Source organism: Crocuta crocuta, unplaced genomic scaffold (assembly GCF_008692635.1).
Source record: "Crocuta crocuta isolate KB4526 unplaced genomic scaffold, BGI_CrCroc_1.0 scaffold130, whole genome shotgun sequence".
Lineage (NCBI taxonomy): Eukaryota > Metazoa > Chordata > Mammalia > Carnivora > Hyaenidae > Crocuta > Crocuta crocuta.
In genome coordinates, this window is record NW_027527920.1 from 10,292,270 (window position 1) to 10,308,778 (window position 16,509).

The 16,509-nt window shown below is 36.4% G+C and overlaps 1 protein-coding gene across 3 annotated transcripts in view; it reads right to left on the minus strand.

Annotated features, from left to right (window-relative positions):
* The window catches only part of USP3 (ubiquitin specific peptidase 3), a 106,044-nt gene that overhangs the window by 66,501 nt on the left and 23,034 nt on the right, over window positions 1-16,509 (minus strand). For 2 of the 3 annotated variants that reach the window (XM_077747546.1, XM_077747541.1), the window contains exons 2-3: window positions 5,355-5,415; window positions 1,664-1,795 (exon numbers count right to left, since the gene is read on the minus strand). In XM_077747546.1, the coding sequence (XP_077603672.1) occupies window positions 1,664-1,795; window positions 5,355-5,415 (193 nt within the window). Of the gene's footprint in view, window positions 1-1,663; window positions 1,796-4,170; window positions 4,271-5,354; window positions 5,416-16,509 lie in introns of those variants that run through there. The other variant, XM_077747554.1, reaches the window with a different exon arrangement.

The window sequence follows — 16,509 nt, forward strand, 5'->3', positions numbered from 1 at the left end:
TCAAAATCTTACCAGTTGCAAGAAACACCACTGCAAACTTGTTACATAGCACACAGAGATTTAATTGTATTTTCAAACTTCCCCATTTAGCATTTCATGCACATTGCTAAATGAAAAGAAGAACGTATGTTTCCAACAACTGGTATATATAGGTTGACCTGACTTAACAACAATGATTATGACATCTTAATTTCTGCTTAAAAGAAATGGTCTTCAAGAAACATGGTTCTGTCAATTAGGTTGCTACCTCATTCTAGCATGTTAAGTTTTCTGAAAGAAAGGAGGAAAAACTCATGAGAACACTTTTAACAGCCTGGCTAATGCTTAACTTTAATAGGAAGGAGTGTTTTACAAGAGCAAATAACAATGAACTGAGCACTAGCCCATGTGTGAAAATCTCAGCAAGATTTCATTTTTATTGAAATTTTTAATTTTTATCTACCTCCAGCTTCTCTCTCTTCCAGGTCTGGACATCTTCCACTGAAACAGTAGTGGTCTGAATGACTAACTCTTAGGATATATTATTCAATAGCCACAATTTAATAATGTTCAACCTATAAAAATTTTAAAGATCCGAAGCCATTCTTTCCTCCTTTTAATGGACATTTTTCTACACTACAATAATCAACTAAGGATGATATAGAAAAGATTGGCACAGAACTTCAGTAGAGTATGAATCAAAAGTGATTATTTAGACTTTAAAACCCCATCCATGCCCAGTACTGCTTTCATGTGACATTCAAGGGTTGTATGGCCAAAAAAATTTCCAAAGGGATCTTTCAAATGGCTTTCTTTTCCCTTCAATGTCAAAAACCTTTTGAATTGAGAATAAGCTCATTAAATCAAGTAAAGAATTATTCATCATAATTTACTAGGCAAAGGAAAAAATTTGCTTCACACTGAAGTTAAAACCCCAAAAGACACTGACCTTCTAAGTATAACAAATGGATATGAATTGTTAACCATTACTGTAAACAACCTAGTTCTAAGTAGTCACAAAATCAATACTTATTTCACTGTCATTTATATGAAACAGATATGTATATTATATTACAATGAGAGAACAGGACCTCTAATCTTTTAAAGGATGTGATACTTTAAAAAAAGAAAAACCAGCCTGAAAGACTACACATGAAATTCTTAACATTTATCAACAGAGAGAAGAGAACTGATCTGTGCTGGAAGAAGAGAGATTGTCAAAATAGTTTTTTAAACAAAGTTACATTCTTACGATTACGTAACAAAATGTTACCCAGAGAGTAAGAGCATGTGCTTGGGGTTTGGGTTTTTGGGGTTGTTTTTAACAGAAGTTTGTATCACAGTATTTTTCAATTAAAAACAAAATAAGGAAAGGAATTATAAATACAACCACAAAGAAACACTTTTCACTGCCCTGCAGCTTACTGGGATGAACAAGGAACAGAGGGTGGGAAAGAGAAGGCAGCCCAGAAGTTGAAGGGAACAATGCAGAGTAAAATCTGAATGAATCAGGACAGGCATTCCTGATAGCTCCAATCTCCTATGAATCCTAACAGAATGAAATGGAAGTAATAGCAGCAGCACTAGTTTAAAGATTGACAGGGGAGAGGAGAGAACAAGGAAAATGAGACAACATTTGCACACTAAGTAAGGAATATCATTTCTAGAAAATACTAATACTTACCAGTATGTGCTGTAGCTACTGCAATCCATACACACTGTGTGCTGAGGTTTATCTTGCTTTTCTGATTTCTTATGATTAGCTAAGGGTACTTGTGCATCTTCATAATGTTTTTTTGCATGGCCATTCACATACCTTACAAAAACCAAATAAAAATTCATTTTAATCTAAATACTGCTTTGCAAGTTAAAAGAGTAGCAGATGACAATAAAATTAGATGATAATCAAATTAGAATGAGAAAGAATTCCTCCTTATAAGAGTAGTCAGTCCTATAAAAACATTCAATTAGTGATTTATTCAGCTGAGTGCTTAAAATATGTTCCTTTTTTTTTTTTTACTGTCAAACATGACAGTCCACTTTTAATTATACACAAGATTAGGGTGAGGCAAGGAAAAGCATCATCTATGCAAATAAGTTTCAATACCATTGATATTATCACTTAGCAGCCCCTTTGCTAATGCTTTTGCTATAGCTTTTTTCTTTTTTTTTTTTTTAAGCTTTTCTCAGGTTGTTCTCAAAGGTAAGCTCTGTAAACTAAATTAGTCTACCACTTCCCACAGGACCGTAGTCTGTGCCTGGACTGCTGCTTAATATAAAACATGAAAGTCAGATATGGAAACAGGATTATCTTCTACCTCTTTCTTATCAATATGGCTTCGGATCTTGTATTCGAATGCCTAAATAATTAGTTCCACTCATATGGAAACAGTTTGTTTGGAAACAATACAAAGTACAAATCATCTTAAGGTTACATAAATTATTATTTCTTTACATGGACAAAGATAATCAAAGGTCAACATATTCATAAAAATTTTCTAATACTTTACAACTCAGCTATAATAAATTACTATATATTACAGAAGGCAGAATGAAACTGAAATAATGCATAGAGTCTACACCCAAATTCTCTAAATCTCCACCTAAATACTGTACAATGTTGTAACTGACCAGTCCTGTGAAGACCCTTATAAAACAAAACTTCCCCGTCCCTAGAAAGTAGTCAATTTATAGAAGGCAAGGGAAAACTCAGTCAGAACAAATGTTAATTAAATGGTACCAAAATAAACATACTCAGACAGTTAAAGTAACACTTTGTCATGAGGCATCTCACTTATACCAGGAACAACACTCACCTTGGGGAAAATAGGACAGTTGGGGTAAATAGGGAGGATGCACTACAGGCCCAGCCTCTACCCTAGGCAAGCTGGAAGCATCAGAGGCACTACTAACCTCAACTTCATGGGTTTTTTCCTATTTTTTTCATTATAGTAAACATAACCAAAACTTGTGTGTATATGAGTCCTCTGTCCACAAAAGTAAACTAAAAGCAATTTTAAAATAACGATTAAGAGAATAAGCTCAAAAACTAGACCGCCTGCTTCAAAAGTAACTTTGTCACATGCTAGCTATCATGAGCTTAGATGAGTTACTGAACCTCTGTGCTTATAGAGTGGTCATATTAAGCATATACATTGCATAGATCAAGAAACACCCAATACTTAGGTAAATTCCAAGGCGTCATATAGGTTCAATATCTAATTAGCTCAGTTTCCTATGCATATATAATTTATACTGTCCTATGAGAAACAAAAGTACTATTTATAATGAGCACCTTCAGAATCAAAGAAAAGACAATGTTGAAAGAGGATAATAATAAGCCATTACTTTAGATCTTTGAAAACGGATCATCTGTACCTACTACGTATTGTTCATTTAGCCCCACACTGTAGTCTTGCAATGTACTAAATGTTTTAACAGTTACTGCAATTATCACTGAAAAGGAGGAAGTGTATTACTGCTAACATGAAGATAAGCAATGTTTTGGCTAATATTTAAATATAGCACTCAGAAGTTAACAGTTATGTATAAGCTGAATAACATAAAAATAAATATTTCCCCCAATTAGATTAGATCTTAACTGCACAATTTGGTCTAAAAAGGAAAAGCATCACAGATTTATAACAATCACAAAATTTTGAAAAATAAATAGAATGATGTCATGAAGGCCAACAAAATATATAACTCAAATATGCTACTGATAAACTGTGTTTTTTAGCTGAACGAATATTCAATTTAAGGCTTTCTGCAGACAACTGGCCTAAAATTACTGAAAATCAGAACTCTTGGCAATCAACACCCAGGATTACATGATAAAAGAAAATTAACCAATCAGCTATGTAAAATGAACATCCAAATGCAAGCTACTCTCATTATCTATTTAATCTATTTAATCAGATTTCTCTGAAACTATGTAAAATTTCTAAATTTAAGACTGCTTGCAATTAGAAACAGACTACCTGCAGAGTCTAGAAATTTTTCAATTTGTTTTTCCAAAACCTCCTTAAGAGAATTGTTTGTTGCTTGCTATCAAGAACATTAATCTCTCCAATTTTTGCAAGTTTGTCAGGTCTTTTTGCAGGCATATGACCTTCAAGATTTAGGTCGTAGAGCACTATGAGACAACTGGAGAACAGAACTACATAAATTTTATTGCATTATAATTCTCACCTCTCAAACTCTAGGAGAGGAATCTGTCTCTTCAAGTGCAGAATTTAAGTGCTTCTACTTTTCTTCTTTTTTTAAAAAAAAATGTTATCTGTACAAAGTATTTTCAGGTTCCCCAAATCCTAGAGATTTCAAAACCACAACAGCCACAATTAAGATACGCAGTTAACATTTTCCAAACGCACTTTTAAGTGTACATGGAAAAAATACTCAATTCCATGACTCAAAATGTAAAAAATCAAAAATTAACTGAACATAGATGCTTTCTTCATGCAATCAGGGTTTAAAAATAACAATGGGGAAATAGTCCTAATAAATACATTGTAGATTTCCACCTGTGTGACAGTATGATTTCCCATACTAAGTAAACTCAAAGTGGATTTTCTAAGTTAAAAGAACATTAGGAATAAATGTGCTACTGCCAAGCTAAAAGAATGCAAAGGCTGGTATTTATTTGAGTTTGAGTTTGAAGAAAAGAGTTACTAAAGTATTTAAGTAACATCATTTTGAAGCCAAGAATGGGGAGGAAATGCTCAGGCTTGAACCAGAACGCGGGGGGTGGGGGCGGTGTTTAAGTCTTGTAAAACAAAAAAATGTCTTAATGGAACAATGAAACATTTGGTACATCTTAGACAGCAATTAATAATGAACTCCACAATGAGACCATTTTCAAGGGAATTCCTTTATCTGTAATAAAGGGAACTCTTTATCTGTCAACATTTTGTTATTTTGTTTTCAGAAGAATGATGTGGTATCTGAAATTTGATTCAAAAGTTAGTAAAACTGGGCATGGTATAGCTAACTGTTGAAACTTGGTGATCAAACTAATGGGGTTCAATTATATTACCTCTCCACTTTTGTGTATGCTTAAATTTACCCTATTAAAAATAGGTTTAAGAAACAACCATAGGGTAAACTTTTATTTAAAGATTTCGAAGTTCCCTCATTTCATCTTTTTAATCAAATATTACTAGATATTCTGATCATCAAATTAATTCTTCTGAGTATCAATACAAAGGTTTTCCCCACCTCTAGACTGTATTAGGAGAGGGAAGCCATACAGAGAAATTACAAACTATGACTAAGCAGTGGTGCTAATAATTCAAATCATTAAAACTTTGACATAAAGCTTAAAGGCAAATTTAAAAAAGCAAGTAGGGTAGTGAAGTAATAAGTATGTCACCTACCTTCCACAGTGGACACTTGAACAAGTCAAACAGACCCAGGGGCTTTTGTTGGACCGGCACACTAATAAAAAGAAAAATACACAATATACCAATTGTATCATGTTATTTCCCAGTTTCTCCCGTAATCTGTAATATCGTATCCTGTGATTAAGTTATAAATTCCACGGCTGCTTAGGTGCACTGAAATCCTAAATCCTTGCTTTGTGAGTGCATTTACACAGGATGGCTGCCTAATTAGAGTTACACTGAAAAGAACTGAAATGGATGTCCACAGCAGCTGCTCATTTTAATGTTGGCTCAAATAGTTCAATTACAAGTTAAGAACATATACATTTTTCCTTTATTATTTATTCATTTTTACCAGTCTCCAACAAGCTAATGACAGTCTATTTTCTCTTAAAAACATTTTTAAGTCTAATTTTTTAATTACATGTCTTTGCCAGGCATATTATATACTACTATAAATGACAATTCTTTCAGTTTACTTAGTGAGAAGCATAGACTAAAGATACAATTAGGAAGACTAAACCCAGCTTGCCCCACATGAATGTCTTGGTTACATGAAAAATATTTCTTAAAAGGACAACTACATGTAATTCTTCCTGAGGGTATAATCAGGACATTAGTTATTTTATTTAGTTTAAGTATTATAGCGATGGGGCAGGGAAGAAAAGCACGCAAACTTTTAAAATACTGCTTACAATTTTGCCTACTCTTTACTCATTTTTTTTAAAGAGCCCAAAAAACATTAACAATAATTTTCAAAAAGGAAGGGACACAAAAATCACCTGGAAAGCTATTTCAAAACTCTTATGTTCTACTCAGGCAAAGATATCTACATTGGGGTGGGGACAGAGGACAAAGAACATGTGTATTTGGAGACAAGTAGCTTCTCAGGTGACTCCCCTAATACAGTCCCTTCAGAACCGTAAATCCATCTCCTAGGGGTATGGGAGGGGCACCACGGCACAATTCAAGAGTGTAATAAATCCACTGCCTGGCACATAGTATATACTCAAACATCTGTTGAAAGTTCAAATTTCCTAGTTTAAGACACCAGGCTCTTCCAAGTTCTGGTCCCTACTGTACTACTCTTGCCTTATACATCACAACAGGCCTTTCTTGCTGTTAAGAAAAATTAACTAAAACTGGAAATAAGGTTAATCAATAACTGTCAGCCCCTTCAATATGTAATGAAGCATTGTTTAATAGGTCCTCCCAAAGATATTTAATTATAGTACTACTGTTTGACCTGCTTTCTACTGTTGATTAGGACCCAAATTCTATGAAGTTAGAAGTAAACAGGTAGATTTTTAGTTGAGACTTATCTGTCCAGCATACTCCAAAAGTAATGGTTTTACTACCCTATAGGACATTAACCAATTTTATATCAAGTTCAGCAATTTATTTCAATGTACTTTCTTCAATATCTACATGCACTCAATTCTTCAAATGCTCTTAGAATCAGCTTTATCATCATGTTTTTTCCCTCATTAATGAGTTAATATATTTCTGACAAACATTCATTCTATATTTGTATGGGAGGGAAGAGGTGGGCAAGGAAGAAAAGCACAATGATGCACTGCCCAAGGGATTCTGCTTGTCTGGCCAGCACAGGGCTCTAACTATTTTTTAATATAAAAGCTTTGTGTGGTAATATTCCCTTCCAGCAGGCAAGGTTCTCACCTTTCCTTAATGCATTCCCATCTTTACAGTAACTGCCAGGGCCATCCTGAAGGCATTCGAGTTTTTTACTCAATTGGGTCCAATTTTATTATATGTGGCATGTAAACCACAAGACCAAAAGGCCAAGAAGAATACCAGCCAAAATGCTAACAGCAATTATTATAGGCAGGTACATAAAAAGACTATATTTGAGAGGAGACCTTTAGCTTTTTATTTGTAACCCCCCATAGTATTTTATTTATATCAACAAGAATATGATGTTTTTATAGTTTGAAAAGAAAGTTCTAAAGTATGTATTTTTTGAAGGAAAATAAATTAGAACACAGCTTACTCAAAACAGGTATTCACGGTTTGAGATATAATTCGGAGAACTGAAAAACCACAAATACCAGTTTTGTTCCTCCAGCAAATCTCTTTTTCTCTTATTAAATACTAAGAAACCCCCTTAACTCAATAGGGGGGGAAAAAGCTGTTGAAGTTTAATATTAATCTGAAATAAATAATTATGTTACAATAGTAAGTTTAGGATCAAGTTTTTAACTATCTGGAATTTGTTTTCATTTTAATCATGGAAAAAATTTTTTCTCCTTTAAATGAGAAAAAAGAAAATCTACAGTAAAATCAGTATTACTTTGGTGTGTTTTCTACAAAGTGTTCCTTTTTCCTCCTTATAGTTGGAGATATACACATACTCATACACATATACACAGCACATACAATTTTATAATCTAATTTCTTCACTGTCAGCATCTTAAATGCATTTCTGCATGCTACTGAATTTAGAACAGTGTATTCTACATGCCGCCTTATAATCTCAATTATCTCAAAAAGTTTTATTAATTTTTAAATTTCTCAGTATCAAATTTTTAAATGGTACCCTGAGGCTGAGGGCAGAAAGAAATCGGGAGTAACTACTTAATGAATATAGAGTTTATTTGGGGATGATGAAAAGGTCTCAGAACTAGATAGAAGCAGTGGTTGTAGATGTACTAAATACCACTGAATTTTTCACTTTAAAATGGTTAATTTTATGTTATGTGAATAGTACCTCAATAAAATAAATAAGTAGGTAAATAAACAAGTATGCTACACAGGGATGAGGAAAGAAATAAAAGGAAATAAAGTACTGACTTTCAGAAACATTGCAAAAAGTGACTGTGCCTTTTAATAAAACTCAAAAAAGACTTCACTTTCTGAGTTAAGAAACCTGACTTCATTTAACATGAATATTTACAACAAGAATGTTAAAGATATTTAATAGGACAGTTGGTCTTGGTGATTTAAATGGCAGTACTTTCTGAGGGCTTAATATTTTAACACCAAAAAATATCTGAAAGCTAAAAAAACTATAGAGAATAGGGTATGATGAGACATTCTGAAGCCACTTACTGCACTGTTGGGGAATATTCACTATTTATACATAGCTTATCCAAATTAAGAACTTTAAAAAAATTTTTTTAATGTTTATGTCTTTTTGAGAGAGAGAGAGAGAGAGAGAGCGCGAGAGAGAGAGAGCAAGCGCATGAGCTGGGGAGGAGCAAAGAGAAGAAACAAAGAATCCAAAGCAGGCTCCAAGCTCTGAGATGTCAGCAGAGCTCAACATGGGGATCGAATTCACGAACTGTGAGATGATGGCCTGAGCTGAAGTCAGACACTTAACTGACTGAGCCACCCAGGCACTGCCAAATAAAGAACCTTTAATGTACCCCAAACAATTACAAATTAGGATGAAAAATATTGGCTTTTAATTAAACTAACTTTTAATTATTGTTTAGAACAGGACATAGCATGAATAAAAGAACACTACAAATAATTTTAAAATTATTTATTTTATCACCTTAGGGGCACTATCTTATTATAAAAGGTAGTCTCAATTTATAGGCAGATGGGTTTCAAAATTTATCTGTAGGATGAACACATTTCCCATGGATACACTATTAGAAATTACCAAGCTCTTCTATAAAATGCTACATGAACCATAATATAACTGAAGTAATATACAGTTGACCCTTGAACAATGCAGGGGGCTAGGGGTCCCAACCCCCACACAAATATAACTTTGTATATTAAGTACAAAAACTTAACTATTAATAACCAATTGCTGACCAGAAGTCTTACTGATAACATAAACAGTCCCTTATATGTTATATGTATATAACAGTAAACTAAAGAAAATGTTAGTAAGAAAATCATAGGGAAGAGAAAGTACACTTACAGTACTACACTATATTTACTTTTAACAATCCACATATAAGTTAGATTTACATAGTTCAAACCTGAGTTGATTAAGGGGGTGTGTGTGTGTGTGTGTGTGTGTGTGTGTGTGTGTGTATTTTTAAAACAAAACNATATCTGAAAGCTAAAAAAACTATAGAGAATAGGGTATGATGAGACATTCTGAAGCCACTTACTGCACTGTTGGGGAATATTCACTATTTATACATAGCTTATCCAAATTAAGAACTTTAAAAAAATTTTTTCAATGTTTATGTCTTTTTGAGAGAGAGAGAGCGAGCGAGCGAGAGAGAGAGCAAGCGCATGAGTTGGGGAGGAGCAAAGAGAAGAAACAAAGAATCCAAAGCAGGCTCCAAGCTCTGAGATGTCAGCAGAGCTCAACATGGGGATCGAATTCACGAACTGTGAGATGATGGCCTGAGCTGAAGTCAGACACTTAACTGGTTGACTGAGCCACCCAGGCACTGCCAAATAAAGAACCTTTAATGTACCCCAAACAATTACAAATTAGGATGAAAAATATTGGCTTTTAATTAAACTAACTTTTAATTATTGTTTAGAACAGGACATAGCATGAATAAAAGAACACTACAAATAATTTTAAAATTATTTATTTTATCACCTTAGGGGCACTATCTTATTATAAAAGGTAGTCTCAATTTATAGGCAGATGGGTTTCAAAATTTATCTGTAGGATGAACACATTTCCCATGGATACACTATTAGAAATTACCAAGCTCTTCTATAAAATGCTACATGAACCATAATATAACTGAAGTAATATACAGTTGACCCTTGAACAATGCAGGGGGCTAGGGGTCCCAACCCCACACAAATATAACTTTGTATATTAAGTACAAAAACTTAACTATTAATAACCAATTGCTGACCAGAAGTCTTACTGATAACATAAACAGTCCCTTATATGTTATATGTATATAACAGTAAACTAAAGAAAATGTTAGTAAGAAAATCATAGGGAAGAGAAAGTACACTTACAGTACTACACTATATTTACTTTTAACAATCCACATATAAGTTAGATTTACATAGTTCAAACCTGAGTTGATTAAGGGGGTGTGTGTGTGTGTGTGTGTATTTTTAAAACAAAACCAGCACATAGTCAGTAAAAATGTTTTTAAGCTACGAATATACATACTGTCTATTTAGTGAAACATAAAAATATTAAACTGAAGAGGTTTTATTTTTTTAAATCTTAAATGCTAGAACTTGATAGGAAGAGTTGTAGGGATAGAAACTTGCAGAAGTTTAAAAAGATAAATCTAAGAACTTATTAAGGCTCTTTTTATTACACCTAATTATACTTGAAGGTGATAGCAACGAAAGGAAGCCAGACGGTGTATTTCTGTTACACTTGGCCACAACACAGTCAATGGATCTCATAAATGGAGTTTTGCCTTTACTCAGATTATAAAATGTCCTCAAAGTTACTCTTTCTTCCATCAATCTCTCCCATTTGTTAGGATTTTTCCAACTGCAAGTTAAGCTTGGGCATCTCAGCCCAGAGGTTGGTACTAACTAGGCTCCCTCTATCCTCCTCCTCCGATGATGGCATCAGAACCTTCCTCTGGCCCTGTTCTTGCCTCAGTCACAAACTCTACAGTTTGGCAAAAAGGCCTTTTTGGAAGTAAAGAGTCTTAATCTTCTCCTGGCTAGAGCCAGGCTCCAGAAGGTAGAAGCTGTAACACATATGCTAGGGAGGAGAGAGGGGTGAAGGAGCACCAGCCTCTAAAACATGCTCATGCCATATTGTCTTCCAAAAAGTCCCAAAGTTTTAACTCTCCTGGAAACCAGGAGGTGAAAACTGATAGGGCACAGAGGCAGAGGGAAGGCATCCAAGTGACCTACAGACCAAATGATTTTATTTCTTACTATTTTTGCAAAAGGAATGGTAGTATGCTCCTTTATCAAGAGATAAAGAAACACACAAAACTAGGGGCCTATTTTGTGCTTAAAGGGGTCATTTAAACACAAGCATTTTCAGGTTCAGAAGACAAGCATTCATAAGGCAAAACGGCATCCACATTGAACACAATGTTCCTTCCATATAACCACTGATTGAATAGCCTTAGTATTCTCTACCCAGAACCTAATAATATACAGTACATTTGATATTCAAAGCCTATCGACAACTCTCTTGGATTTCTAAATTTTTTTTAACGTTTATTATTTTTTGAGACAGACACACAGCATGAGCGAGGGAGGGGCAGAGGGAGAGGGGGAGTCATAGAATCTGAAACAGGCTCCAGGCTCTGAGCTGTCAGCACAGAGCCCGATGTGGGGCTCGAACACACGAACCGTGAGATCATGACCTGAGCTGAAGCCAGCCGCTCAACCTACTAAGCTACCCAGGTGCCCCAAATTCTAAATTTTTTTAATAAAACATCATGCTCCAGTGCTGATGATACAACTTAGTCACTGTTTCTACCCACAAAATAGTTCAAGCATACCTCAATGACAGGCAAGCCACTTATAATGCAACCATTATTCAATATTTGCTTCAACTCACAGTGAGGCCCTTTACCTTCTTAAGAACTCAGAAAGGTTAGGATCCAATGACCAAGATTCTAGTCCTGGCTCTACCATAACTAGCTACAGAACTGAGAATATCAGGGGTGCCTGGATGGCTCAGTCAGTTATGTGTCCGACTCTTGATCTCAGCCTAGGTCTTGATCTCGGGGTCATAAGCTCAAGACCCTCACTGGGCTCCATGCTGAAAATAGAGCCTACTTAAAAAAATTTGGGGGGGGGAGTGCGCCTGAGTGGCTCAGTAGGTTGAACATCCGACTTCAGTTCAGGTCATGATCTCATAGTCTGTGGGTTCCAGCCCCACATCAGGTTTTGGGCTGACAGCTCAGACCCTGGAGCCTGCTTTGGATTCTGTGCCTCCCTCTCTCTCTGCCCCTCCTCTGCTTTCTCTCTCTCTCTCTCTCTGTCTCTCCAAAATAAATAAACGTTAAAAAATCTTAAAAAAAAATTTTTTTTGAAGCCATCACTACTATTCTGGGGTCTATTTCTTCATTGTAAAATGAAGACTAAGCGATAAGCATGTCCTCTCTAAGCATAAAATTAGTCAAAGAATAGAAGGGAAAAAACAAATGAAACAATAATGTCATGCTCCCATATAGCAGAAGTCTTCCAACTCTACTCTCCACTTAACCTGAAGGCCTCACACAAGGATTAATTGCTAATGTAGTATAAAATCCTAAAAACAATGGTTTTCAGTTTTTTTTCCTGCCTCCCACCACTCGAGAGGCAAAACACATTCCCACCACATTGCCCATCAGTAACAGCAACTCACTTCAACAGGAGAGGTGGGATTTGTGTGGAAACACCATATAAAACTGTTATACACAGGGTGCCAGGGTGGCTCAGTCGGTTAAGCATCCGACTTTGGCTCAGGTCATGATCTCAGGGTTTGTGGGTTCAAGCCCCGCATCGTGCTCTGTGCTGACAGCTCAGAGCCTGGAGCCTGCTTTGGATTCTGTGTCTCCCTCTCTCTCTCCCCCTCCCCTGCCCACGCTGTGTCTCTCAAAAATAAATAAATGTTTAAAAAAAAACTGTTATAGACAAACATACCGCTATGACAGTAAAACTCAGAACACCACCCCCCCCAAACACACACAAAATTTTTAAAGTACAGCATTCTAAAAATATTACCAAGCCATAAGAAAACGTTAATGATACGGGTTTTTTAAAAAGCAAGTTCACTTTCATCTAGTTAATATTTATCTAGGACATACTATGTATCAGGCACTATGGCAACCACTTTATGAATATTACTTCATTTAATCCTCTATAATCCAATAAAGAAAATACTATTTCTTGTATAGATAAGCAAACTAAGGCACAGACAAGTTATGTAACTTGCTAAGTCTGTACGTGACAGAACAGGAAATCAAACTCTATTTGAAGGCATGGACTGCTATAAAGAAGTAAGTCCAGAAGGTTGTCATTTTTTGTTTTAGAACGATTTTACACTATGTGTTTCTGTGTGTATATTATATACCTCTTTATAGAACTTTTAAAGTCTGAAAAGATATATAGTAGCTGTTAGTGGTTATGTAAAAGGAATGGGATGGGCGATTGGAGCCACATGGACCTATTTTCCACTACAGTGTTTGAAGTTTTTCAGAAACCATTACTTCTTTTATAGTAAAATTTTTAAATGGCTTAAAGATGCTGATATTATAAAGTCGTCCTACTGAAACAGACTTAATACTAAATTATTAAAGCATGAGTGGTAAGTTAAATCAAAATCCAAGACTATAACTCTATGGGTTTGTAAAAATATAATCAGTGAAAACAAAAATTTTGTAGTTCTTATTCAAAACACACACATATACACACTACACAAAAGTTATCAATAGTAAAAGTGTTATTCCCCTTGAAACTGAGTAACAGAGGAATACTATCAAAATGAGTATTCCAGTAAATATAAGTAGAACAATATTCTAGGACTAAATCAGCTTACCCTCTAACTGATGTATTTTTAGATATTTAAGAGCAAGGCATATGATCTTCTTTATACATATTATTTGAACCATATGTTCACAAGCCTATTCTATGCTAAAAGTTCTGAGGTCTCGCCTATCTTCAAATTGAATCCTCTGAAATTACTGGGGGTAGGGGGTGGGGGGAAGAGTTGATAAAGTCACATAAAGACAGTAGGAACTGGGCCGCAATGCAGTCCAGAAAAGAAGAAATCCAGCTATACTAATCAAATGCCAAAGGTGTCAGAGCAGTTTGAATACAGCCAAAATTACTTTCTGTCACACCCTATCCCCGAATGCTGCTCAATCTGGGAGTAGGCATCAGGTTCCCAAGGAACAGAGAAATCGGAGAGTTCTCTTAAAAAGCAACAGGAGGTGCCAAGGGCCAAAGGAGTAAGCCAATGCAGAGTTTCGGAGACTAAGCAGAGGTCCAAATACTGGACAGGCGAGGGGGACAAGGGGGAAGGAGGGAGGAGGAAGAGGAAGAGATGATGATGATGATGATGACGACGACGACGATGATGACAACCACCACCATCACCAAGCATGAGCACCAATTCCAAAGTGGACAGAAGTGGTAGGCTGGGACTCAAAGCCAAGATCACAGAACCAAGAGTTCAGGGCCAAGGCAGGGAAAGCAATTATGAAACAAAGCTTACCTTGGTTGCCTTTCCACTTAGGCCCAAAAGAACCTTTTCTACCTTCCTCCTTCTGGCAGCTCTCTCCTGCTCACTCCCATTCTTATTCAAGGCTAGCAATCCCTTAATCTCTCCTGAATCATTAAATAAGTAAATTGTTTTCTGGTAAAGTCACAGTTCAGTATTTCTCATAATCCTTCTTTCCTGTTTAATGGCCCTGTGATAGATTAAAGATAGCCACAAATTCTTTCACATTCCTTCCATTGAGAGGTAGGTCTATGTCCTCATTCTTTGAATTTGGCAGACTCTGTAACTGCCCTGACCAACTGAATGTAACAGAGGTGACTCTGTATCCATTTGCAGGTCTAGGTCTTAAGAAATTGACAGCTTCCTCTTGCTATTACTTGGAATGCTTACTCTTAGAAAAGCCAGAAACCATCTAAGGAGTCTGATCATTCTGAGACCAACATACTGTGAGAAACCCAAAGAAAACCTTGGGGAATATGACACCATGGGGTCAGGGGCTGGGAAAGGAAGAGAAACTGTGGGGCACAGAAACACCAGACACATGAATTAAAAAGCCATCTTGGAAGAAGACGGCTCCAGCCCTAGGTACTCCAGAAGATGCAACACAAGCCGAGTTCCTCCTGAATTCCTGATCCACAAAATCATAAACAAAATAAAATGCTTTAAGCTATTAAAATGTAGCTTTGTTATGCAGCAGTAGATAACCAGAAAACCAGAGCTAGAAAGAGGGCTATCAGTGATATAGCATCCATCACTCACGCCTACCAAACTCACTGAAATGAATGATGTTGTTTAACAGAAGTGAGGATGGGACACTTCAAAAGGTTCTACCCATAAGAATCAAAATTATACATGGGCTAGACTACGCCCTCTGCAAAAGAGGTAGTAAGAGAGTAAAAACATGGTGGTCTATTATCAACTAAGCTGCCATCATCTTTGAGACTGGTACTTTCTATATCCCCTCAATATTTTAATAACTCAGATCCAGATGTGCTGTCACTACCATAAGACAACCTCTTTTTTTTTTTTTAATGTTTTATTTCTAAGAGAGAGAGAGCGCGCAAGCGTGACCAAGCAAGCAGGGGAGGGTCAGAGAAAGAGAGAGACACAGAATCTGAAGCAGGGTCCAGGCTCTGAACTAGCTGTCAGCGCAGAGCCTGACGCGGGGCTCAAACCCGCGAACCGTGAGATCATGACCTAAGCCAATGTCGGATGCTTAACCAACTGGGCTACCCAGGTGTCCCACAACCTCTTTTTTTTGTTTTTAAACACAAAAATCACTTCTAATGTTGCCCTATATTATAAAAAACAAACTTAAAAATCTCTATTTTTTTAACTTAAAAAACACTATTCCCATAGCAATCCCAAATTCTGAAAAAAGATCCTTAAGAAAGTGTCATTGGCACTTGCAAGAATTCCTTTTCTCTCCTTTAAAACTACAAAGCTCGGGGCACCTGGGTGGCTTAGATGGTTAAGTATCCAACTTTTTTTTTTTAATGTTTACTTATTTTTGAGAGAGAGAGAGAAAGAGAGCGAGAGAGCGTGAGCACAGGCAGGGGAGGGGCAGAGAGAGAAGGAGACAGAATCTGAAGCAGGCTCCAGTTTCTAGCTGCCAGCCCAGAACCCAATGTAGGGCTCGAACCCACAAACTGTGAGGTCATGACCTGAGCCCAAGTCANATGTTTACTTATTTTTGAGAGAGAGAGAGAAAGAGAGCGAGAGAGCGTGAGCACAGGCAGGGGAGGGGCAGAGACAGAAGGCGACAGAATCTGAAGCAGGCTCCAGTTTCTAGCTGCCAGCCCAGAACCCAATGCAGGGCTCGAACCCACAAACTGTGAGGTCATGACCTGAGCCCAAGTCAGAGGCTTAACCAATTGAGCCACCCAGGCGCCCCACGCATCCAACTCTTGATTTTGGCTCAGGTTATGATCTCACGGTTCATGAGTTCAGTCAGGCACAGAGCCTGCTTGTTGGGATTCTCTGTCCCCCTCTCTCTCTCTGCCCCTCCTCTGCTCTCATACTCTCTCTCAAAAATAAGTAAATTAACATTTATAT